The 24,483-nt window shown below is 42.6% G+C and overlaps 1 protein-coding gene across 1 annotated transcript in view; it reads right to left on the bottom strand.

Annotated features, from left to right (window-relative positions):
• The window catches only part of AOAH (acyloxyacyl hydrolase), a 73,706-nt gene extending 52,136 nt beyond the window's left edge, over window positions 1-21,570 (bottom strand). The window contains exons 1-5 of the mRNA XM_039715222.1: window positions 21,440-21,570; window positions 20,908-21,062; window positions 7,468-7,563; window positions 2,974-3,034; window positions 1,772-1,871 (exon numbers count right to left, since the gene is read on the bottom strand). Of these exons, the coding sequence (XP_039571156.1) occupies window positions 1,772-1,871; window positions 2,974-3,034; window positions 7,468-7,563; window positions 20,908-21,062; window positions 21,440-21,564 (537 nt within the window). The 5' untranslated portion in view covers window positions 21,565-21,570. The remainder of the gene's footprint in view (window positions 1-1,771; window positions 1,872-2,973; window positions 3,035-7,467; window positions 7,564-20,907; window positions 21,063-21,439) is intronic.
• Between the last annotated feature and the right edge of the window lie 2,913 nt (window positions 21,571-24,483).

The following is a 24,483-nucleotide window of genomic DNA, read 5'->3' as shown; positions in this document are numbered from 1 at the left end:
TGAATTCCAAGCACTGCTCTTCTCCTCCCTTCTCCTTATGCTCTCTCGGGGCACAAGAAGAGGCAAAAAGAAGGGCACAGTCAGTGTAAAAAATTGTTTTGTTGCTAGAGTTCCCTTATTCCTGTTGAGAAACAAATACCTTGACAGAAAGGGGTTTAACTACCACTTGGAAGGGAAGAGGGTTTGCTTGAGCCACTTACTCAGAGGGACAGTCTCCAGGCCATGCAAATAAGAGTCCAAATTTTGTTTAAAAGGAAATAAACTAAAGCCCTCCACATTCAGCCGTTTTCCTTGTGGAGAGAGCACTCACTGAAGCGGTTGCTGGAGGTGGAAGGAGACAACACCTTGATCCTACACCTGCTCTGGGAGATGGGTAAGAGCTCACAAAGATGTGACAGCAACCCCACGAGTGGCACTCTTTCCCCTCTGTCTGATAAGCCTAGAATTTCAACACAGGTGTTCTAATTTCTTCACAGAAGCCACCTTGATTTATGCAGCTACTCTCTCCAAGCTCCTTAGCCTAACTCACTGTGCAGCCATGGCGAGCCCATTCGTCTCTTTCAGTGCAGTTCATTGTCTGTATCCTCTTTCACTTCAAGAGGCACCTTGCACATCTGACCCTCAGTTCAGGATGGGGGATTTCTGATGGCACCTGTTTGATGAAGTTTGGGCAATATTCTGGTTGAGCTGAGTTAGTGTGGGCCATCTCATCTTCTTTCACCCCTGTGTGGTTGCACACCCATAGATCTCTATGTTGACATATCATGGAGCACAGACTCATACCTGCTATAAACCAAATATTACTGTCATTCTTGGAAGGCAGGTGTTTCCCCAGACCTTAATATTGGCAGAACTAAATCCATCTTGGAGGTGAACTGCAGGTCATTGAAGCCCATAAAAGATTTCCTGATTTCAGTGACTGCTGGACTAGACTCTGTGTGAAACAGCTCATGCAGACCATTAGAAATCAAACATGTCTTTCTCCATCCAGATGCAGGAAAAAAGATTTCCATAAATAGGTGCTGAATGAAGGGCTTGGCTTTTCAACACCACCAAACAACCCTCATCACTCACAGTGTGACTGGAGAAGCGTGATGGCTGGGATAGAAAAAATTACTCACAAGCAAAAAAATCCCAAAAGAAACAGCACATGTTTAGACACCTATAGACATGCTATACATGTGCAAGTATAGCAAAGGTCTAGGACATGCAATCAAGGACGTGCAAATGTTGTAGCAAATAACTGTGTATCAGAGAAGTGGTGGTATTAAATATGATTTCACCCTATGGCAGAAGATAACGCATATTAGCTTAAACCTCTTGCACTGCAGAATAATCCAAGTCAAATAGTCCTGCATTTGCAGCAGGTAGCTTGTGCCCACGCAGGCTGTCACGGCAGATCAGGCAATGTGGGGATCACTTGTTGTGCCGTGGTAAAGTGGTGCCATAGATGAACCTCAGCTGAGTATCTGCTTTGGGTTATTGTAGTGCTTAGCAATAAAGTCCCTACTCTTCCTCTATGATCCAGATTGATACAGGAGAATTTGGCCCTGTGACTCCCACACACCCTCAACCCAGTGGATGATGGCCCACACAGCTAATGTGTGTTATGAACCCTTTGTTCAAACAGATATTTTTCAGGAATGTCCATGCTCTAAATGTTAATTTCCTAGACAATGCACATGCAGTGGAAGGCTTCAAACCGCTCAATTCCAGTTTAAAAAAACATCCCACAATCAATAGTTTTAAGACAACTTGGAAACCAACCCACCTTTGGAGGAGAGTAGAGATGACAAAGTGGTTGTCCTGGATCCTGTTTACACAGCCTCAAGGAATGGCAAACCACATCGGCATTCATTTCCCTGTCTATGCTGAATGAAATGGTGCATAAACAAAGACTATTATGTTTTTCTGGGCTCTTGAAAGTAGAAGCTATTTCCATGGGAAGCTAAATCTTCCCAACACACCACACAATAATCCCAGCTCACTTCACTGTGGCCCATAACCGCTTCTCAGTACAGTGTTGGGCTCTAATGATTTTCTGCCACGACATCCTACTCAGCATTTAAAATTGGAACCCAGGATGATGAAAAAGGACTGTGCTCTACATGCAGCACCTGAATCAAATGCATTATAACTATTCTCGTTTTTTAATCAATCATAAGGCTGACAAAGATTTAAAGGTTAAAATTAATGCATATGCAATTTGGCACATATGAATGTTCAATCATTAACTCAACAGCATAACCAGAAATCCTTCAAAGATCCTTAACCTTTAATCACTGAGCATAAGTGCTAGGATTGTTTCTTCCTTTTTGGGACACACCTCTGGGCTAATTAGGAATTAAATTAAAATGTTTGATTACAGTATTTCCTAGTCCTGTAAGCACTTTGCAGTCCCTTGGCTAGTTTTAAAAACAAAAATAAAAGCCCTAGGGAAGAAGAAGGTCTAGTAAAAGCTCTGTTAATTAAACTAAGAACTTTCAAAGAGGAATAAAATGACCTATATTTTATTTTTTTAATCACTTAGATTAAATAGTAGGCTTCCCCAAGAGTGTATATCAAGGTCGGGGCTGAGAGCATGTAGGGGCTGACAATTAGAAAGCCTGATTAAAGGTAGAATGGAAAGCAAGAGCCAAGCAACAACTGTATGATTTTATAGAACCTGTCTCACACACACAGGTTATTCAAATTCCTCCCTCAGCCAAATGAGCTGAATTTCAAAAGATAATTATATCAGGTGGGCCTGATCTGCGATTTAAATGGATTATCAAAATGGTTACCAGTGGCAGCCTGTGTTTATTCACTCAGGAATAGCTGTGCCAAATGCCAAACCACAATCACTGTGAAGCATCTCTGCTTTAAAAATAATGTGATTTTAGGACTGAAATCCCTCCACTTCAACCTGACAGCACATCTGTACGTGTCAAGAGCAAACTAAGCAAAAATCTGAGAGGACACAACAATACTTACAGTTCAGCTATGTGTGGTCCGTAAAGTTCGGCAAGCACATAGCAGAAACCTTGCAGTTTTTCTAGAAAACATAATTTTTAATTTTTTTAAAAGTAATTGAACATGATGAAACTGGTTTCATAGCAGTCAAAATACAGAAGTGGTTGATTCATTAAGGTGAATGCTGATTTACTTTAGGGAAAGGCATGTGAATCTCTGACCTCAGTGTAGCACCAGAGAATGGGAAAATCTGAATTTCTAATCTTGCCTAAAACCCTTCTGGCTTTAGGTAAGTCACATGATAAAGACTAAAAAAGAAAACTAGCTTTTGTTAATTTTTCTGAATATGTCATAATGGAAAAGTCAAAAGAAATTGTGCATGCCACAGAATCTTCTAAGCAGTTTAAACAAACATCTCAGTAGGTTTGAAAGAAGAAAGAAAACAAACACATAAATCCAAGTGCAGAAAGTGTTGTTTGGCTTGATGCTACTCCTAGAACTGCCTCAGAGCTTCTGGGAGATTGTGGGGTTAAGAGAATATGTTTTGTGTAGAGCAGGAGTTGTGCAGGAGTAATTGCATTTAAAGAAATACCTGACACTTTTCATTTGGCTTCCTTTCACAGTCCACAGCTGTGTGCCTTTTTGGGATGCTGGCTCAGGTGGTTTCCTTAATATGTGTGAAGCATGTCATCGATAAGACAGCTCATCAGAGCTTCCTTTAAGGCACTGTTGTAAAATAACAGGTGATCCATGCACCCGAGCAAAGAAACTGAGGGAGAGTGGAGGTTTGAACACAAGCAGGGCACTGATCTGACAGTCCCATGAAGGAAAACTGCCTGTTTCTTGGCCTGGACAGACTAGAGCTGGTTAACCATGCACGTATCCTGAAAAGGAGGTGCCAGGCCTTGCTCCAGCTGGGGTGGAATGTCATAAGAGACATGTTCACACAAGTGCCGTGACAACAAACTCGCAGCTCCTCAAACTCCTCAGAGTTTTCTCTTGTACCTCTATAACCCAGACAGATAACTAGCTGTACCTGGGGAATAAAGCACAGAGTATTCTCATCTTTCCCAGAGAAAAGCCTCGGAAACATAGAAACACCCAAAGCAGTCACTTCCCTCTGACTTTGGGCTGAATATTCCATTTTAACCAGTGCCAGACTGGACATGCCCAGGGCTGGGGGGCTGCTGCATACAGGGTGGTTAGTTCTGCTATGTGGAAGGTACAAATCCTTGTGGCAGGGACTCCACTGGTGGCCATGGATGTGGTCCTGCTCCCACAGCTGCTCTCCACCCAGGCTGGCAACCTGCACCTGAGAAAGGAGGACTGGCACCAGCAAGGCATATCAGGGAGAGAGATAATTTTCCCAACACCCTCCTACTCATGGTGTTGCAGGCAGCTTCTGTAACTACAGTAGTTGATTTTTTTCTTATTCCATGACAGGTGTTTTATTTCAATCAAGTTATTAGCTTCATTTCTTTGCCTTCTTTGCCACATAACTCCTCACTGTTGGCTCTTTAGAAGCAATCTGCAAGTAAAAATTGGTCTCCTGACTAGAATTAGATTTTATTCTTGCTCACCTATAATGAAAGATGTCGCAGACATCAATAACCCTGTGTTTGGCATCACTGCTGATTAGAAAACCCTCTGATGAGGCTTGCCAGGGGGGTACCTGGCTCCCTAAGGTAGCCTGCAGGCAAACGTGGTTGGCTTCCCCAACACCTCCCCAGTGCATCACAGGCGATGGTCTCCTTATGAGTTTCCCAAACCAGCTGGTTTCCACAACATTTTTGGCTCTGGAGGAGCCAGCTGGCTGCTGTAACTTCTCCTGGTGTCTGAGAAGAGAGCAGACTTTGGCTGCCTGTCAGCTCTGGGGAGCTGATATAAGTGTTTTGCTGGTCACACTGATTTCCTTAATGCATATAGGAAACTTAACGTGTAATTACCCCACAGTGTAAAAAAGTGATGGGAGGTAAAAGGAATAGTAATAATGTTAAATTATCGTTGAGCATGTAAAGTCCTCTTGGAAGATTCAGATGCCATTCAGGCTTTGGCTTTCATCAAAACACCAAGACCAAACCCACAGTGTTTACAGGGCTTGCCAATGGAGCCAGGCTGCATTCATGTGTTCACAATCTCCAGCTCTGCTAACACACACAAGGAGAGGATATTGCAAAGAGAAATCTCTGTTAGGAAGAAGCAGTATAAGTCAGAAAAGAGGGGGAGAGAAAGAGAAAAATTATGAATAACTGTGGGTGTTCAGGGGCAAAAAAAGAGCTTAAACAAAACTAAATGCTGGAAAATTCAGAGAAAATGTAGAGTATACTTGCTTCAGGTAAAAGAGATTCCCAAAGATCCCTTAGATCCCCTAAGAACAGTCAGGAAGGTTTTCCTATATAGCTTCATAGTCCTGGAAACACAAATGCTGGCTGAGTCCCAGAGGACAAATATTTGCCAAAAAGATGCTATTATCGCATTGCCATTTGCACTTGAGCTCTAAGGTGTTTACACAGCAGCGGTCAACACAGAAGCAGAGCATGACTCAGAGGCAAAGCTGGAGGCAGAGGGTCTCAAGGCACATTTTGGGTATCACACACCTCTGTGTCATCAAGCAGACAGTCAGTATCCAGGTAAACATACAGTCTTGCTAACAACACCTCTTACACTGTAAATACTGCCCCTTCCCCCAGACCTGGCCTTTCTATCTGCTCAAGAGCCTTCTTCACTCATGACATTACTGCTCTTATTGTCATAGGTCTATTTGCCATGTCGCTTGAATCACACACATTGCAAGTATTTCCATACAAATGAGGCTCTGGTTCTGTTTTCTGCATAGCCTGTGAGATTGACGGGCACTGACAGGTACTGAAATCTTCTCTCTTTTTCTCTAAGCATTTTTTGTTCTTGAACATCACATAACTTTACAGAAGGCTTGATCCAAACCTGACTCAATTGTAATCAGAATTATAGGATGCCCTCAAAAAACCCTTTCTAGGGTTTTTATGCCTTAGGAAAAGCCTCACTGCCATTAATTTGTTGCTGTTTTTCTTGCTATGGATTGTAGGCATGTGCATAATAATGAAATTGTCTCTCCATGTGAAGTGCATGACCTGCTTTAGTAGGTTTGCTCCTCCCCAGCAGCCAAAGCTTTTCTACTGCTTCAAGCAGCAAGAGGAAACTGTTGGTTCCTGCTGGGCTGCAGTGTTCACCTCCCAGGAGAAGATAAATCGGGTTACACTGCAGCTCCCACACAATCCATAGGATTTTTCACTCCTTTCAAGTTCAGGGTCAAGTTTTTTTCTACTGGGTATATCCATGCATCTCAGAAGGTAACTGGATTATACAGATTCAGCTAAAGGGATAATAGGATTTTATGTGTGTAAAGAATGGCAGCTGAAAAGAAATATCTTGACATGTCAGAAGAACAAGGTCCACTGAGTGAATCATGAACACAGAGCTAGCATGTCATAATTTAAAGAAGAAAATTGTGTTTTAATAGCAGGATCAGTGCTTCTAATTGCAACTTCATGGTTATGTGCCTGTAATTTACAACACTGAGGATATGATTTAGGAATAGAAATCAGATAAGAGTCATTCTAACAATGAATGAATCCTAGCAATTAGCTCCCTGCCCCATTCTGCCTTGGGAAATCCTTCCTTGGAAAGGAGGGAATTAATATTCTACATATATCCTCTGTGAAACTGGGGTCTACAGAGCGAGATGGTTTCTCAGAGACACAATTCATGAAATCATATAAAAATGACATTTTAATGAAGAATCCTAAGCCATCTTTTTACATTAATAACATTAAAAAGATATCATGAATGTGAGATCTAGCTACTTAAATAGTTATAGGATTGGTCTGTGAGGCACAAAGCTTCTGGCATTCAAACTGTTCTCTATTTAGGGGTGTGCCTGTGGAGCTGCAACCTCCTTTGGGTAGATGAAATAAGGAGCAGAAAAAGGGGAGTCTTACATATATTGTCATGGAATTTATATAGCTTTTGAAATTTGTATCACCAATTGCTTTTCAGTAGCTTTTCTGTGCACATCAAATGCTCACATCTTACACCTGTCAGCCTCATCTCATTTCAAAACTTTACAATAGCAGCTCCCATACCCGCTGAAAACATTTTCATCTTCACTGTTGCTATAAAGGCCTGTACCAACAAGCAGGAGGAGTGGTGGGGCATACAGTGAATCTATTCTTACTGCTGCTAACAAAGAGACTAAGGGGAGAAAAAGGAAGGGAACTGGTCTGCATGTGTTGGTGCTCACGTCTGTGGGGCTTAATATAGCCCCATTCACTCTAACTTTTGGGACAAAACCCCAGCTCTGAATCTACGTCACTGACTTCCCTGTAAATAGCAATTTGCTATCTCCCAGCTACACACATTTGAGGTACTCTGCACAAGAGGTGGATAAAGCTTTTTCAGACTTCCCATGCAAATTTTTAATTAACAGGGAAATACATCAGCACCAACGCGACATATGGCACATTATTTGGTACTTACCAGGTATGTAGTCACACAGTCTCTCCACAGCTGCCTTTACTGTGCTGTTGTGCCACTGTGCAAGCTGTTCGATGACAGACACCACAAGCACGCATCCTTCAAGAAAACAAAAACCAAAAAGAGGGAATACCATTACTGGTGAAATGTTATGAAGCACCCTGCACCACAGAAGTATTTCTGGCATCTTTGGGCATTTAATTTCCTGAGATGCTCCATGGCAGATAGGTGTTCAAGAGGAAAAAATATCAGTGAATTCCCATCTTCATTGAAACCTTGCAAACTTTTAGAGAGAGGATGCTGATTCCAGAGGAGCACACAGAACAGGCTGGCTTTTACAGCGCTGTATGGTGCACCTGAAAAAATGACTCCATTCTTTCAAGGCTGAAAACTGAGGAGTCAAAGGCATAGCCACTGTTACAACTGCCTGCTTGATCACCCGGTCTCTCATTTTATCTCACAAGAAAAAAGGCACATGTCTGTACCTAACAGGACTTTTTCACCTCTTTTATAGCTCTCCTCACAAGCAGCACAGAGAAGTACAAAACCCGGAAACCAAATGTTTGTGACTGCCTACAGAAGAGAAGTCACGCCACAGACGTATGTGCTCACCACGGCAGAGCATCTGTGGCATCATTTCTTCACAGACTTTCTGGTGAAGCCCAGTGATGCTCAGCACACATAGGGCTGCTGAGCGCAGCTACACATTTGTTAAAACCAAAATGTTCACAGTTCATTCTGTTCTGCCTCTGTGGTTGGAAAGAAACCACTTCCTATGACCTACCAATCTGGTTATTTCTCATCACTAATCTAGGCGTGAACAGGGCTAGCAAAGTGTTTCTTGAAATGTGCAGCACTTTTCCCTCTGCTGTTCTGGGGATTAAATTGACTTAACATGATCCCCACAGAACAGTCATTCAAAATCCACATGATGAGCATTCATTTCAAGTCAATTTTAAATTGCTGAAGGTCAGCATAGTGCTTTCTCTGCGGTAGCTTCACCATTTTATGAGGAGCACAGCTTTGGTGATGCCAGTCAGACCTGTGGTAGCCCTGCCTAGACTCAGAGCCTGTGCAAGACAGGCAGGTATCCCAGGCCAACAGAACACAAGGAGCCAGGGTGCCAGTTTCCAGCAGCCTGAACAAACATTTCTCTTTGAAATCTCTGTAACCAAATCCTTTTTCCTCTACTGTGCAAGCAATCTCATCTATGAGACTTGCTCTAGCAGGGTCTAGAAATGGAGGTGAGCTGCAGCATTTGATGTGCCTGCAGACTCACCTTTTTCCAAAGCTCAAAAACATTAATGTTCAGGTTTTCAGACTGGCACAACTCTTCAAAGTGAGCTTCTGAATTCCTTCCAAGCACCCCTACCGATGTGCTATTAAGTCAAAGTGCTGTTTTTCAACATAAATAACTCTGATGCTTCTATAGCAAGTAAAAGAGAAGGTAGGGCAATTGGAACTTGCTGTAAGACCAATATTTTTGACTCTTCTATTACTTCTTCTATCCCAAATACAGTAATCCAGAAGAAATTACAGTAAATTTGTCACCTCTTTTGTAGGGATAAAAGCCCACTTCTCCTTACTTATTAAATAAAAGGCTCACTCAAGATCCTCTGCAGAATGATTTATAAAGCATGCTAAGAACCATTACCTCCAGTCAGCCTAAAAGAATTGAAGAAAAAATGGAGACAGATACAACCCAGAAAAACCCTGAAACAAGATATTCCTTCTTTCCTGTCCCCCTCCCCAACTCCCCAAATAGCCAGAGGCTAACTACTCCCAGGAATTAACAGCTAATTAAAAAGACAACAGCTGGAAAAAAAAATTGAATAATAAAGACCCAAACTAAAAGTAAAGGGAACGTCCAAGATGAAGTGTATAGCATGTTCAGGTCTTGGTCTCAAAGAGCAGGCCAGGGCCCTTTGGTCAAGATTTAACCTTACTACAGCCTTATAAAATAATTTGGGTAGGAAGGGACTTTTATAGTACAAGCCCTGCAGCAAGCAGGGCCATCTCCACCTCACCTAGATGAGGTTGCCCAGAGTCCCGTTCAACTGATCTCAAATGTTTCCAGGGATAGGACGTTCAGCACTCCCACGGTTATGGGGGTGGATGTTAAAGAGTGCAAGAGACTTCAGCTGTTTTAGTGCAAATCATGCCCTGCACTGGCTCAGGGACAGAAAACAGACTCTGGCTCCTTTGCTAGGGTTGGGTGGTAATAGTCTTGTGTGGCTGAGTCCAGGCTTTACCACTGAGATGGCTCTGCACATCCTGAAAACACACCATAACACATCTAAAAGTCATTACACAAAGGCTAAATTATTAACACACATGAACAACCTGCAGACAACAGGGACTACCCTTGCCCTGACCTCTATGTCTTTTTTATTCATGAGGATGGAGGCTCAGAAAAATTAAATTACCTAAATGATAACTTAACCACAAAACCACACAATCTTTCTGTGCTTTCCTTTCTTCTTACCAAGGTCAGATACTCATCTATCAATCTTGCTGTCTAGATGTCAGAAAGACAAAAAGGAGTCCAAGCAGAGAGGCAGGGAGAAGCTAGACTTTTCATATTTTCCAAGGTGCACACATTTTGTTGTTTTACCTCTCATTCTTTTGCCTCATGAGCTTGAGGATTCTACAAAATCATAGAATTGTTTAGGTTGGAGTTGACAGTGTCATGTCCTGCAGCAGAGAGAAGTGTTGCTCATTTTGCCTATGCTGTGTAACCCAGTGCTCCTGCACCTGCACCCAGGGGCTGCAGAAAACAAGGGATTATGGACAAACAGCTCAAAATCCAAAAAGCTGGGCCGAGGATAAAAATACCATTGATATTTTTATTTTCTCTGTTATACAACAAGACAGTTCACACTGAAGATGTAAGTTTCGCTCTCATGTTTGTCAAAGTACCACAAAGGGAGTGAGAATAAAAAATAAAAGCTATTTTTGGTTCAGCTCTGCAAAATAAACAGAATTTCTAATCACAAACACAATCATGCAGGTAGCCCCACTCAAGCAGGAATCTCACAGCAACTAAAAGAAAATTTTTCATGTTGATTAAGTCAGATAGACACTTTTGTGTCTATTGTACCAGGCCCAAAGGCAAATCTGCTTCACATGAGGCTTAACAGAGCCAATACTGAGTCTGAGCAGTACTCAATGCAGTACCTCAGGCTACTAGATGCTATATGAATATAAATAACAATAATAACAGCCTGACTACTTGGGAAAAACCCACAGAGATGAACTTCAAAAGGTTTGCTCTCATAAACCCATCTTCACTCTCAGAGAGGATGTTTCTGCTTGTGCTATTGCACCCTTCCCATTTCAGGCACCTGCAAACCACACCTTGGTTATCCAAATGCTCCCTCCTCAAGTGCAGTTATTCCACATGAAATGCCACACTCCATGGGACAAGCTGATAGAAAAAGTCATGGCTGATTTTCAAAAGGATCTGCTGTTCCTTAAGCACCGCAGCTGGAGTCTCTGGAACTGAATTTGGTGAGTCTCCCAGCCCTCTGGTAGGAAAGGTGCTCCCAGAGAACACATTCCACCAACACATGATATTGGCTGATCTGGTCCCTGTTCTCCCCTCTACCTGGGCTTTTATCAGTTGCCCTCGGTTGACCCCTCCTTATTCCTTGTGAGCTGTGCCCTGGGGGTTGCTTGCTTATGGGCTGGGTCTGCTGATTTCAAAGCCTTTCATTTAGGCTGATGCCATCAGGAGTGGTTTTTGGGCTAGAGATTCTAAAATACTCAGGAAAAAGGTTGAACCCTTGAGGAGGGAGGAGGAGTGTTCTAAGTGGACTCACTGCAGCAGAGGGAGCCTAATCTACCTAGGCTCCTTGGGTTTTTTTCATGGAAACATGCCTCCCTAGTAATTCAGATTTATCCTCTAGGAGAACTTATCTCTGGTGTTGGGCTATAGGTAAAATTCAAGAGGTTTGTGTCTATAAATGAAAGTTAATTCAGACTATCCTTGCTTTTACTACAAACGTGCTCTCTTTTTATCGTCTTCCTTTGCATTGAGTGGCAGAAATGCTGAGCAGTTGTCCTAATATTTAATGGGTCTTAATTCCACTGGCTAAAAATGGAAAATAATTATAGACTAAAAAGGGCAGGGAGAAATCAGATGTCTTTGACTGTAAAAATCTCATTGCTTTAATTACTTATGACATGTACAAGTATATAAACTTTTAAGTACTCTGGCATCAGTAGAAAAGCACATCCAGATCTGGCCAGTCATTAGCAGCTATTGCTTGCTTTTAATTCACTAGATATTTAGATATGATTTATTTCTCATTGTGAGATGGACACATATAAGGCAACATAAACAGACTTCATCATTAAATAAAGCTATTTTTTGTTTAACTGTTGCACACAATTTTCTTTAGAAACTTTTAGTAAGTTGATTCTGCTGTCTCACTTCAATAATAGGTTTCAATACCTTGACAGGCTGAAGGATGTTTTTCTCTGAAAGAAATTCATTGACATTATAATACCTACCAGGCATTAGAAACTAGACTCTGGTATTAATAAATGCCTGTCGCTTTTAGCGATGGTTTTTCCCATCTGCTATTAATTTCTGAAGAGATAAGACAAGACCATAACCATTTGGCTCAGTGCAGTAAGGTGAAAACTCACACATCAGGAAGTACTTCTTTCCATATATTTGAAGGCAGTGTGTAATAAAAAAAATGCTATTTCCAATAAGCTCAGGAAAAAAAAAAGTCATACCCCAATAATAAAATCAGAACTAGAGGAATTCATTGCTTAGCTGTGAAGCCTCTGGCAGTTTGAGCAGACTATTTAACTTTAATCCACTTCTGCTGCACAAGTTTGAAAGGTTCTATAATTAGAATTATACCTAGGGATGTCAAAAAGTATCTGGATAGTGAAAGCTGCCTCTCTAAGTTTCAGATTTGTAGGTATATTTGTCTGAGTAAAACCCTGTTCAATAGGTTTTCTGGCACCTGGCACATTCTCCTCTGCCATCCTTTGCTCATGTTTCTGGATGTTGGATTTCTTTTTCACCTCTACAGCCATAAATCAAATGTACCCTCAGAATACAAGAAAGACATAAGTCCAAAAAATGGCCTTGGACACAAATATCTGTCTGCAAACCCTGCTGACCAGGCTGTGGCCACCCTGCAGCCACTCTGCTTGCTCCTGGTAGAGCAGGAACTGGAGCCTTGCTTGGTGACATGGCAAAACTCTTCCTCAAAAATCTGTCTGCTCAGCAACGCTCTGCACACATGAAGCCATTTCTCACATTCCTGGCTTTATACAGAAGACAAAGGGTTTCCCAAAACTGAGTCTTAGCTTCTTCCATTTATAGATGATCCTAAGCTCCAAGGCATCTCTTAAAGCCTACAGGTGAGGAGACCCAAGAACCTGTCTACAAAAGAGGATATTGCTACTCCTTGTGCTGACGCTGTTGTTCTGGCATAAAAATATCTCTTTCCAAATTAATCTAATTCAGTTCCAGTTCAACCTGGAATAAGATATTTCTCTTTGAAATTCACAGAGGGAGATAATAAGAAGTAGGGTTTTCTCCTCTGAGATGGGGACATCCATGTGAGTATTTTAGGTGCAGGGAGGGCATGATTATGCAAACTTACAATCCAGGAATGTTTTATTTTTCATATAATCATAAAATAGTTTGGATTGAAAGGGACCTTAAAGATCATCTAGTTTGAACCCCCCGGCCATGGGCAGGGACACCTTCCACTGTACCAGGTTGCTCAAAGTCCCATCCAACTTGGCCTTGAACAAAGCCAGGGATGGGGCTTCCACAACTTCTCTGGGCAACCTGTGTCAGCATCTCACTTACTGTATATTCCTTTCCTCACAGGGCCCAATATCCCTATTGCCTTCCTGCACTGCTTCTCATTATCAAGCTGATACTGTCAAAGAACAGCCCTTTATAACCACAAGATTGCATTCCAGCTCAGTGAAATATTCAGCTCAAATGACATAACTGTATATACAAAGTAAGGACAGTTATCCTGCCATGTACAGCCAGAGGATTTGTTGCTTTGAAAGGTATATTGGAAATGGATCTCAGTGATAGTCTTTTAACTCAGACTTTGCTTCCTATCCCATTTACAGAATTAATGTATTTTACAGAGATACTGAGGTGATTGAACATAATTATAGGTATTCATATTTAAATATGTTGGCATATACAAGACCCATTCACCCTTAATTTGCTAAGTCTTATGAAATATCTTGGAAACACTAAAAGGTACAGTATTAACAAACCTGTCACTGGGCATTAAATTACACATAGTGTAGTGGCTAAAGAAATTTTTAAAATATTAATATCAAAATAGCAGCATTTTGAGTGCGTTAGTAACAAATTCCATCAAAACCTGGAATACCAGTTATTATTTCTGTTGCTCAGGCAAAAGCAGTGGGCCACCTCAGGCATCCTAATTTGAGAGCTCCAGTCATTCATTTTTGTTTCATTTAGACATACAACAAGGACTCTGATACAGCTATGACAGTACAGAAAATTCAGTTTCCATCTAGTGGAAGACTCTGGTATCCATACCTGGCAGCCAAATGTATCTCTGGTGTTTCCTACATTACACTTCAAAGAGCCCTATTTAACAAAATCTATAACCCCAGGCATTTCCAATAGAAATGTTTTCTGTATTAATTAATATGAAAAAAGCCCCTGTGTATGTATGTGTGACATTAACATGTTTTTCTTTCCCAAATCAGGAAAGGGTGTTGAAAATTTACTGAAACCCAAATGTTGGCAGGGGGTGTTAATATAAGTGGATAAGTTTATCCTTGTTGCAAAGGCTTCCCCATTTCAGGATTCTGAATGCAAGAACCTTTTTTTTTTCAGATATACTGTTCCTAAAAGCAGTAAAAATGATTGCCTTAAACATGAGCAGTAGTTCTCTGTAGGGTTAACACATGAACAAGAGTGAGAGGCACACATGTGGGAATCAGCATCAAAATGGACAATCAATAAAATGATTATTATACTCAAGGCAAGCATCAGTAATGTAGAATGTACAAGACTACCCATGTGCACAAATGCACATGATGTGATTGTGTATTTGTACACACATAGATATGGATGTGTTGGCATGCTGAGCATATTTTTTCATTGTGATCAATAGCTGTATTTGCATTTTAAAATCATAAGCTTTCAGTAACACTTGGATGATTTTGGAAAAGAAATGTTTGCCATCAGTTCCTGAAAACTTGCTGAGTGGTTGTTGTAGTATCTTCACTGTACTATTCCCATACCTGTTTTTGTGCTAGCTAAAGTATAATCATAGGGAAAAATGTTAGGGTCAAATTTAGTATTTATTTCTGATCATCAGGTCAAACTTTGTTGCTGATTAAATGGAGTGATGCTGGTAAAGTGGGCAGAGTTGCTATGGCTTGGAACTGACTTAGCTGTAATCAAAGTAGATTCCCAACCTTTTAGAGTAAAATACATTGTGGTGCTACACTGATATTGAGCAAGGCTTTTTTACAGAACTCACTGAGCTGTAAATGATACGTTCTGTCATGGTGCCCCCCCAGACAATATGTGCACAGCCACTCTGTCCGAGCACAGTTGTTAAAAGCCTCCAACTCCATTTGGCATGTTCCGTTGTAGGAAGTTATTGGGAACTCCGAACACCACCGGTCCTGCTGCCACTCCAAGGGGCATATTTCATCCCTGCACTCATGCACAGCTAGACAGAGGCAAACTGGTGAGGACATAGACTACCATGCAAATCAACACAGGTAGAGGTCAGTGTTTTACTCTGATGGTAGCTCAGGAACACCCGTTCTTTAACACAATCAGAGTTGAAAATACGTTCAGAAAACATGCTTCTTCATATGCTAGGAACCGTGCGCTCCTGGCTCAATGGAGGTGGTGACCCACAAAGGTTGCTGAGAATGGCATTATATCGAGCACAAAGATGGGGAAATTTGCTTTTCTGGCTGCTGACCCACAGGATCTCTGCTTGCTAGCAGGGAAAATGGAGAGCACTGCTGTCTGGCTCTATTGAGGGCTCCCTGACTAAACACCCTGTTCTGAAAAGGGCAACCAAAGTTAATCGCCAGTAGAGCAGGGCAGTCTGCTGTGGGGGCAAAAACATTAAATGCTGCTGTTTGCAAATGCTTCTTGCAGCCACAGCACACAACTCCAGAAATGCCGGCCTGGAGTGAGTACTCTTACAAACCCTCTGCCCTAACAGATGATCTAAACCATCTAGGCCATTCCGAAGGCACAGGGCAGACACAGTTTATAAAGATCTCTAATGAAGTCTTCTACAGATTTCTCAGGAACTTCTTACTCTGCTTGCTTATCACTGTTACAGGGAAATCCTCTTCCTAACCTGAATGTCCCCCTAGTACCCATTTCTGTTACTTCTTGGAGAATGGATCACGCCTTTAATGCTTTCATGGACAAATATGTCTTTTCTCAAGTTTTTCTTCTCTAGACTAATTAACTCTAATTTATTCACTCTTCTTTTATAGCTTATGCTTGTTTTTCTCTGAAACCTCCTGTCATTCTGCATCACTCTTGATGCACAGCCCCAAAAGGGAAGGCAGAAATTCCTCTGGGGCTTTGTCAGTGCTGAGGAAGGTAACAGGTTACTTCACATGTCTTGCAAGCTGACTTCTGTTCGCACGTCTCGGTGCATGCCGCGTGTGCGTGCTTCGTGACAGCATGCCATCATTGTGCCACTACAAGCCCAGATGATCTTCCTTAGGGATGCTACCCAGCCGGTTGTTCCTCATCTGCTGTGTGTGTCATTGACTATTCCTGCTGAAGTGAGTGCCTTCAACATTCCCATATTGAAATTACCTTTTCAGATGCAAGTACTCCAAGTTGTCAAGCTTGTTTTGAATTTAATTCTGCCCTCAATTTTACTTGCAAACAATTTTAGCTATACATGAACTAATTTAATTTAATTTAATAGCTAGTTTTCCTGGCTAGTGAAAATATAGAATGATAGTATGTTCAAAAGAGAAGTCCAAGAAAGACCTGATTTTGTACATACTTTCGCTTAGGGAGTGAGCTACTTGTAATTACTCTCTGAACAAGACTACCCATCGGTTTTGTTCTGCCCTGTAGAAGCTTAATCACTGTCACACATCTCTCAAGCTTAAGATTAGTGCTGAGGTAGTGCCAAAAGCCTTACTAAAGCCCTGCCATAATATCTGCTTTTTATTCCATGTCTACATGGCATTATCCCATTGGCAAAGAAAATGAGATTGATCTGACACTACTTTTGAAAGGTGTTTTTAAAAAGTTTTACTAACTATTGCAGGATTTTTCGAGGATTTGGTGTTTAACTGAGTAATCTACCATTCCCCAAATTCCCTTTCTTACTATGTTGAAGAGAGATGAATACAGACGTTCCCATCTGTTTTTTAGTGTCTCCCCCACTTTCTGCATCCTTCAGGGCAGCTTCTGCCTTTCCTGAGGTTGCTTCAGGTACCGTTGGATGAAGTCACCTTTGCTAGAGAGCAGAACAATTTGCAAAAACCTTTAAGGGCTCTGTGGTAAATAAGGGTGGAATTGAATAAAAGCTTTAAAAATCAGTAGAAAAATGATGAAACCTTAACACCAGTCTCAACAGTTTACCAGTGTTACTGTACTGTCTTTTGTATCTTAACATTAAGCAAAACTTTGCTTGCCTTTTGAAATGGGCAGCACTTTCCTCATTTGGAAGATGGGAAAATAAAGACCTGAGTATATGAAAGGTTCATTCATGCATAATTTTTTGAGAGAAAAAGGTACACATCATCTCTTTCTCAGGATGCCACACTGAAACAGTCAGGCTGCACTCAGCAAAAGGATTTTTAGGTCTCATCCCAAATAAATCCCTTAAGCCATGCTGTCCATCAGTAACAAACCCAGAAAGGAAAGCCAGACTCAGCATGTAGCTAACAAACCCGTGCACAGAACAGAACCTCACTGCCTTTGCAGGAGGAAAACAGCTTCACAGGCTTCTGCATGTAGGAAAACTTAGAAAAGCCCTTTTTCCTCTCATAAGGAAAAACCAGAAAAACATATCACATGCAAAGTGTGCAGAAGGCACAGAGGAAGGGCCTGAGCTGATTTCACAGAATGCAAAAATGGTGACATTTTAGCAGCCTGAGGAGACAGGAAATACTGATGGAGAAAAAAGACTGTCAGGTGCTGGGAAAGTTTTTCTCATGACAAGGCCAAAGAAAGGCCATTTATCTGGTTGTGGTCAGTTACTGCTACAGACCAGTTATCTTAGATGGTTAGGAATTGCTTAGGTATACTACATCTGATCCTGTGGTTGGGAGGGTTATTGTCGTATTCTTTTCCTCTCTTTGCTGTAACTCTAAAATGCAGCAGGATTAAACCCCTTTTTAGGTGGGAACCCTCCAGTTTTGTTTGTATGTCAAATCAATTATGAAAAGCCTTTCTGTAAATGAAGCAGACACATTTTTTAGGAAAATGCAGAAAAAATGATGTGACTCTTTCTACAGTTAGCAAAGGTGATTGAAACCTTTGCTACCTGCAGAGAGTCACATCATTTTTGATGTGTCACTTTTTGTGTGATTTTTGCTGTCTAAACCTCACTGGAGGCACAGCCCTGTTCCATATTGGCACATAGGTGCCTACCCAAAATACATTTCCCAGGATCTGCTAAGGGCAGGGAAGCCCCTTGAATTACCCAAATGCTTTGCCAATAGGACTGGAATATACTGGGGCAGATGGTGATGCCTACCCAGGGAGTGCTGCAAGCAAGGGGAACAGAAGGAGGAAGCAAGCAAGTTGTATCACATTTAACAGAGGTACCAGAGCTGCACTTTGCTCTCCTGTCATATTATTTCCACATACTTCTTCAAGAAGTGTGATACTCTCAGTGGAAATGCTTAATGGGAGATATTTTCTTGGTTTTGTTAGTGAAAGAGCATGCACTTTCTGACTGGCTTTGGCTACTGACATAGCAATCTCAATCAAGCAGGTGGTACACAGGAGTGATCAGAAATTCAATGTGTAGCCACCTCATTTATCTCAGAAAATGGAGGAAGATAACTTTGAAAGATTAGACACCTGACCACACATTTACACTTGCATGAAAAAAAATGCTTCAAGGAAATCTATGTGTTTAGCAATAGGAATTTCTCACATTAAAAAAATTAGATAAGATATAAGGAAGAAATTCTTCATGGTGACAGTGAGAAGGAACAGGTCACCCAAAAAAGCTGTGGATGCCCCATCCCTGCCACTATTCAAGGCCTGGTTGGAGGGGACTCTGAGCAAGGTGATCAAGTGGAAGCTTCCCTGCCCATGTCAGGGCCATGGAACTACAGGACCTTTAAGGTGCCCTCCAACCCAAACAATTCTATCATTCTCTCTGATTCTATGAAATCATCTTGGCCTTGATCTATATCACTCATATCTCTTTCTCATTACCTTCCCAGGTGGCAAACTAAGCCAACTAACTATCTGGGGTCAAGTTGTTGGAAAGAAATCACAAGCTGATCCTGCCTTACTATCTGCTCCTAAGAGGGCTGGTCAGATGGAATCAGATGCAAGAGCTGACATTACTCCTGCTCCAAGCCATGGCAAGTGCAACCATCAATTCCTCTGTGCTTTCCCCTTCTGCCTGAAAAAAGGAAGGGACACAGTATTTTCCAGAGTTAGTCAAATGGACAGCTAATCAGTGAAAGCCCAGAGGCAGCCATCTGGGCTAGCAGCCACCAGCCCTCCCTGCCAGGCTGGCTCATGCCCTTTTGGCACTAGCCACACTTCATTTTTATCTTGTGGTTTACAGAGGTGGGCACAGTCTGTTTAGGTCCTGAGTCGAGCTCACAAGGATGTTTTTAGCTGAAAGGACACTTCAGAAAGATAAACTAGTTGTGGGAGGCAGTGCTTTTCATATGTCCTCCCTGAACAAAGAGATGCACAGAGGTCCCAGCAATGGGGCTAGCACAACTCTCCTCCCTTTAGGAGGGAAAAAAAGGACATGTTATCTTGCATAAGGCAACCTCAGTGCAATGTGTGGAATTTAGAACTTTTCCATGTCAACAGGATGGAAAGGGCAGACAATGTTCACAACCTGATATCTAAAAGCCACCAGTGTAAAATTCCAACAGATGAGCATGGTCACAGCCTTTCCCGTGCCATCAAAACTGTAGCTGCCTTAAGATCTCACCACTAAAAAACACCACTTCCCCCTAGCTCTGGCAGCTGCTCGGTCACCACTTGCTTGGTTCCCAGCCCAAACAAGGACAGCCCCTCACAGCCATTTCTGCTTTTCACCTCTTTTTCTCATGTTCTGGTTGGTGGCTGAGCCCCCTCAACCACCCTGACTCTGCTCTCCTTTTGATTCACCCTGCCCTACCAAAAGTGTCAGGGGTACTGTGGGTGGCTTAGAAGTGAAGCAAAAACCTGCTTTTATCAAGTTTAGGATTATTATTTCTAACTGTATTCCCCAAGCCACGGTGGAAAGAATTATTTCCTTCTGAAGGATGGAAAGCTGTGACAGAGTTTATGTTTCCAGCACAAAGGTGCCTTGGGAAGCTAAAAGAATCATAGAAACTTTTAGGCTGAAAAAAGCCTGTAAGATCAACAAGTCCTGCTGATGACAAAGTACAGCATTTGATTGTAATGCATAAGACATATCCATTTGCACACATAAAAGCTACCACATCTCCCTAGGTATATAGAGTGCCGTGCCAAGGGCATTTCTGGTGCAGAGATATCCACAGTTTACACTGACTCCAGTGTTACCAGTCTTGCTCTGGGAATCACTTAGCCACCTGAGACTGTAGGATACCTACCCCCACATATAGGTACTGTGGGGGATCACCACAGTCACTGAAGTCACGTGAAAAGGGGGTTGCAAACTCACCCAAGTTCAGTATGGGTCATGCAGACGTGTGCACACCAAAAGGAAAGGAAATGTGAAGAGGCAGCCTTTGCACCCCAGCTATCCTGAGATGGCTATTCAGACCACAAAGACCTCTGGCCCAGGAATGGACCAACCACTCTTAAGAACAGTTTTCCAGGAACTGAAATCAATGAGGAGACCCTGGGAAAATCTGAAGGGAACTGTGCCTTCCTGCCACTTAAGCAAAATGCATCACGAATCCTAAGAAACACTAGGACCTCATAATATCCCATTTCCAGATCCCAGACCTGCAGACATTAAAGTCAGCTTTTCAGATGCCATTTCCCACAGAGCGAAAACATGAACTTTGGGAAGCAGCCAGTCAAAAACAAAATCATAAGATAATTCCAGATCCCATGACGGCCTTGCAAAATCTTCAGTGACTGATTCAGCAAATACTACAAGTATTTTGCAGTACAGCTGTTGAAATAGATAAAGGAGCGATTTATGATGTGAATAGCAACTCTCAGCTCACCAGTGAAGTAAGGAATGAATTAGTCCAGCAGGCAAACAAAACCTGGATACATACCAACACAGGTGTGTCCTTCGTACAGCCCAAAGGGGAGCGAAGGGGCTCGTGGGTCTTTTCCACGGGGTAGAGGGGAGGAAGAGGCAGTCTTCAGCAGCAGAAAGAGCCAGAGGATGCAGAATAAATTAAGGAATGTTTGCCTAGACTCCTTCATCCTAAGGAAGTAAAAAAGGAAGAAATCAGGCAGGAAGGGTGCAAGTGGACCTGTATTTCCTTAACTCTCAGGGAGTGTCTTGCATCGGTGCAGCTTGAGGAGAAGGAGACTGGTGTGCCTGTGCAGCTGTAAGTAACACAGGGAGATTCCCAGGCGGGGACAGAGATGTCCGCCCTTTCCTGGGGTGCATGGAGGATCCCACACTCACATTGCAGGTGCTCTCCCGACCCCTCAGCCCCTCTCAGGCCCTGCCACCCACTAAACCCAGCAGGTCCCACAGGCCTGGGCACGCTGCGAGGACGCCCCTGTAGCCCTGGCCCCAGGCTGCTCTCCACACCCCCACAGGACCCCGCTGCCCCATGTGCAGCTCTTCCCAACCTGCTGGCCTGGGAGGACCAAGAGGGTTGGATGAAGAGCTCTGGCTCAGCGCTCCGGTGTCTCCTGCAGCGGCAGCGGATGACTAACGACCTTGAACCACAGGAGTTGCCAGAGCCACTCAGCATTAATAACACAAGACACTCCCCTGAACAACTAGTGTTGCAAAAAGGGAAAAAGAAAAAAAACCAACTCTACAAACCCTTCCCCCTGTGCCGTCACTTCTGTGCCCTCCTCCGCAGAAAAGAAAGAAAGAAAGTATCTCTCTGGCTGCATCTGTGAAATTTCTGACCAAGGTTTCCGTTCGGGAGGACTGAGTGTGAAAAATGAAAGAAGCTGCTCAAGACGGAGCTGCAGGGCTGGGAGCGACGGGGCTGCCATGCTGGGTTTTGCCAGGGCTTTAGTTCTGCTGGGACTGAGGCACAGGGATGAGAGACAGCTGCCAGAGTGAGGGTAGCACTGGGAGCTGAACCCCTGCTCCCATCAGCTTTGAGCACACTCGCTTGCAGCCTCCAGCTGCCCGAGAGCCTTGAGAAATCCTGTGCTGCTCCTGCTTTGGCAATCACAACAACTAAAGGTTTCCCCGGCTCTATTTTTTTAATCCCTCAGACAAGGCATAAACCAGTCATTCCCCAGCCTGAAGCAAAAGCAGAGTAAAACACATTTAAATTATGTGAATTCCGAGGTGGAACAAGTCCGAACAGCTATATCCCAGACTCTGTGGATGCAAGGATGGCTTTAAAGAGGCAGTTTAGGACTGAGGCACTGGAGGGACAATGCTGTGTCCTTGGTCTGCCTCTGCCTTTTTGTATAAACCTGGGCAAACCTCTTCCCCTCACAGTGGGCAATGGGTACTTGTCTTTCCTTTTGATTCCTTGTCTGTCTCTTTCAGAAGTGGGCAGGCCAATGACATGGGTTGCTAAAGGACAATGAGCAGTCTGTCTCATAAAGTATCCCTACATTCTTCCCAGGAATAATTAAAAGAGACTTACAAATAGTGTTTTAAAAAGAAAAACTAGAGAAGGTATCAAAACCAGCAATTTCCAGCCAATTCCTGCAGACCAACATGATCACACATGGATCAGATCTGCTTCAGTATTTAATGTGTTTTTTGCAAACCACTTCCTTCCTTGGGAGCCTCCACTATGACTTTTTAAAGATAGTCCCAGAAAATTTGCCTCAACTTTGATGAGAAGGATTTGCCTTGTGCTAATGATGATATAATCCACTGGCTCTGGGGGAAAAAAAAAAAAAAAAGACCACAAAATCTTCAATGTGAATACAAATCACTCTGTATTTCCATTCCTTAAGCCAAGCCATTTGCTTTCAAATGTATGCTTTCTTTTGAAAAATATAAAAATAATTAAACCCAAAATGAAGGTGATAGCTGTTGCCTGAGTTTTGCAAAACTGTTTCTGCTTATCATTCTCCCTATAGCTAGCAATGCTGGTTTTCTTTATATTTTTTTTAAGAGCAGATAAACAAAAATCATAGTGCAAAGTACCTTATCCATATGCCAATCCTACTGAAATCTGCAGGATGTTTTTCTTAACGCTGTAAAAACTTGCTATAAAAAGACACTGCTACAGCGACTGCAGCTCCATTAAACCCTTTTTAACACACATATCACTTGGTTCCCAATGACACTTTGAAGTCCTCTAAAACTCTGCATATTGGCTCATGAGCATTTGCTGCAAAAGCAGAGTGCTAATAATAGCCAAGAAAAACCTTCCTAGCAGAGAGGTCTCCAGAATGGCTTCTGCTTTATATCTATTGCAAAACACAAAGCAAAACAACGGCACTTGTAAAGTACAGAGATAGATCCCAAGCTGCTCCCAGGCATGTAAACCTGCTAAGCATGTAGCTCAAGCCTGTAATCAGCTGTGTTATTTTCTTTCATTTTAGCCCGTGGAAACAGTGGCGAGATAACTCCGTGTGTAACACAGAGCTGCTTTGCATTGTACCTTACACGTTAGTCAAGCTCTTAAACCAATTGAAGAAAAAAGCCACCCAAAGCTTTTAAAATATGCAGTCTGGTCAGAGAAATCAGGGATTTGCATACTTAGATTTGGAGGCCAGCCGGGAAGGTGAACCCGCCCCACTGGCCCCTCCCCAGACCGGTGTGAAATCTTTTTTCTTCCCACTCAAATCAGATAGCAAATCCTGCCTTTTGCCAAGCAGATTTTATATTACTTCCAAGTCCCTGAGACATTAAGACCTAAAGCTGTCTTGATACAGGAGCAGAGGAGCACTTGATTTTGCCTTTTAATCTTAGTAAGTGCATAAATGATGTTAATGGGAGATAAAAAAAAAAATTAGACCTGTCCCAAAGGAAGGGATTTCATCATAAATGCTTCCATTAGGTTGTGCACAACACCCAAGTCAGAGAAGCAGACCTAGGTCAAGGGTGACCAAGGAGATGCTGCCTGCCTAGAAATAAAATATATGAGACCTGGAACAAAGGGAGCTCTGCCCTTTGAAAAGCACCAGGTACAGAGAGGTGATGTCTGGCAGGGTCACCCTACAGCTTTTGACCATCTTTTTCTCCTCAGCTCTATTGTTTTTTCAATGTGTTTGCAACCTGGGCGTGCAGCAGGTCGAGCCAGGTGGCAGAGGAGTATAGTTCAGGTGGGTTCTCAGGGCTGGTGGGGCTGCTCAGGGTTGTTACAGCCTATGAGTGTCCCAGAGCCCTGGCACATGCCTTTGGTGACCATGAGAGCCAAGTGGGTGGACGAATGAACACTGAAGGATTGCTCCTGCACACCCCACTAGGTACCTGCCCGCAGCATTACTCACCTAAATAGTGCTGAAAATGTAGTCAAGGTTTTGTGTCTCTGAATCTCTGCGTGTGGCTTTTGAAGAGAAGGCAAGGACAGGACAGAGCCAGAGGTGCTGTGAGGTCACCACCTCTTGAAGATGGGAAATCCTCAGTGCCCTGAAATAACCCAGCTCCACAGTCATTCACTTGCTATTAGGCAGAAGACACGGAGTCAGCTGAATTTTTTCAAGGTTGAATTTGGGCTAGTGATAATATATGCATAAATAAA

The sequence above is a fragment of the Passer montanus genome, unplaced genomic scaffold (genome assembly GCF_014805655.1).
Source record: "Passer montanus isolate IOZ18808 unplaced genomic scaffold, ASM1480565v1 scaffold32, whole genome shotgun sequence".
NCBI lineage: Eukaryota > Metazoa > Chordata > Aves > Passeriformes > Passeridae > Passer > Passer montanus.
The sequence above is the reverse complement of the archived record's forward strand: the minus strand, read 5'-3'. Positions and strand labels throughout refer to the sequence as shown.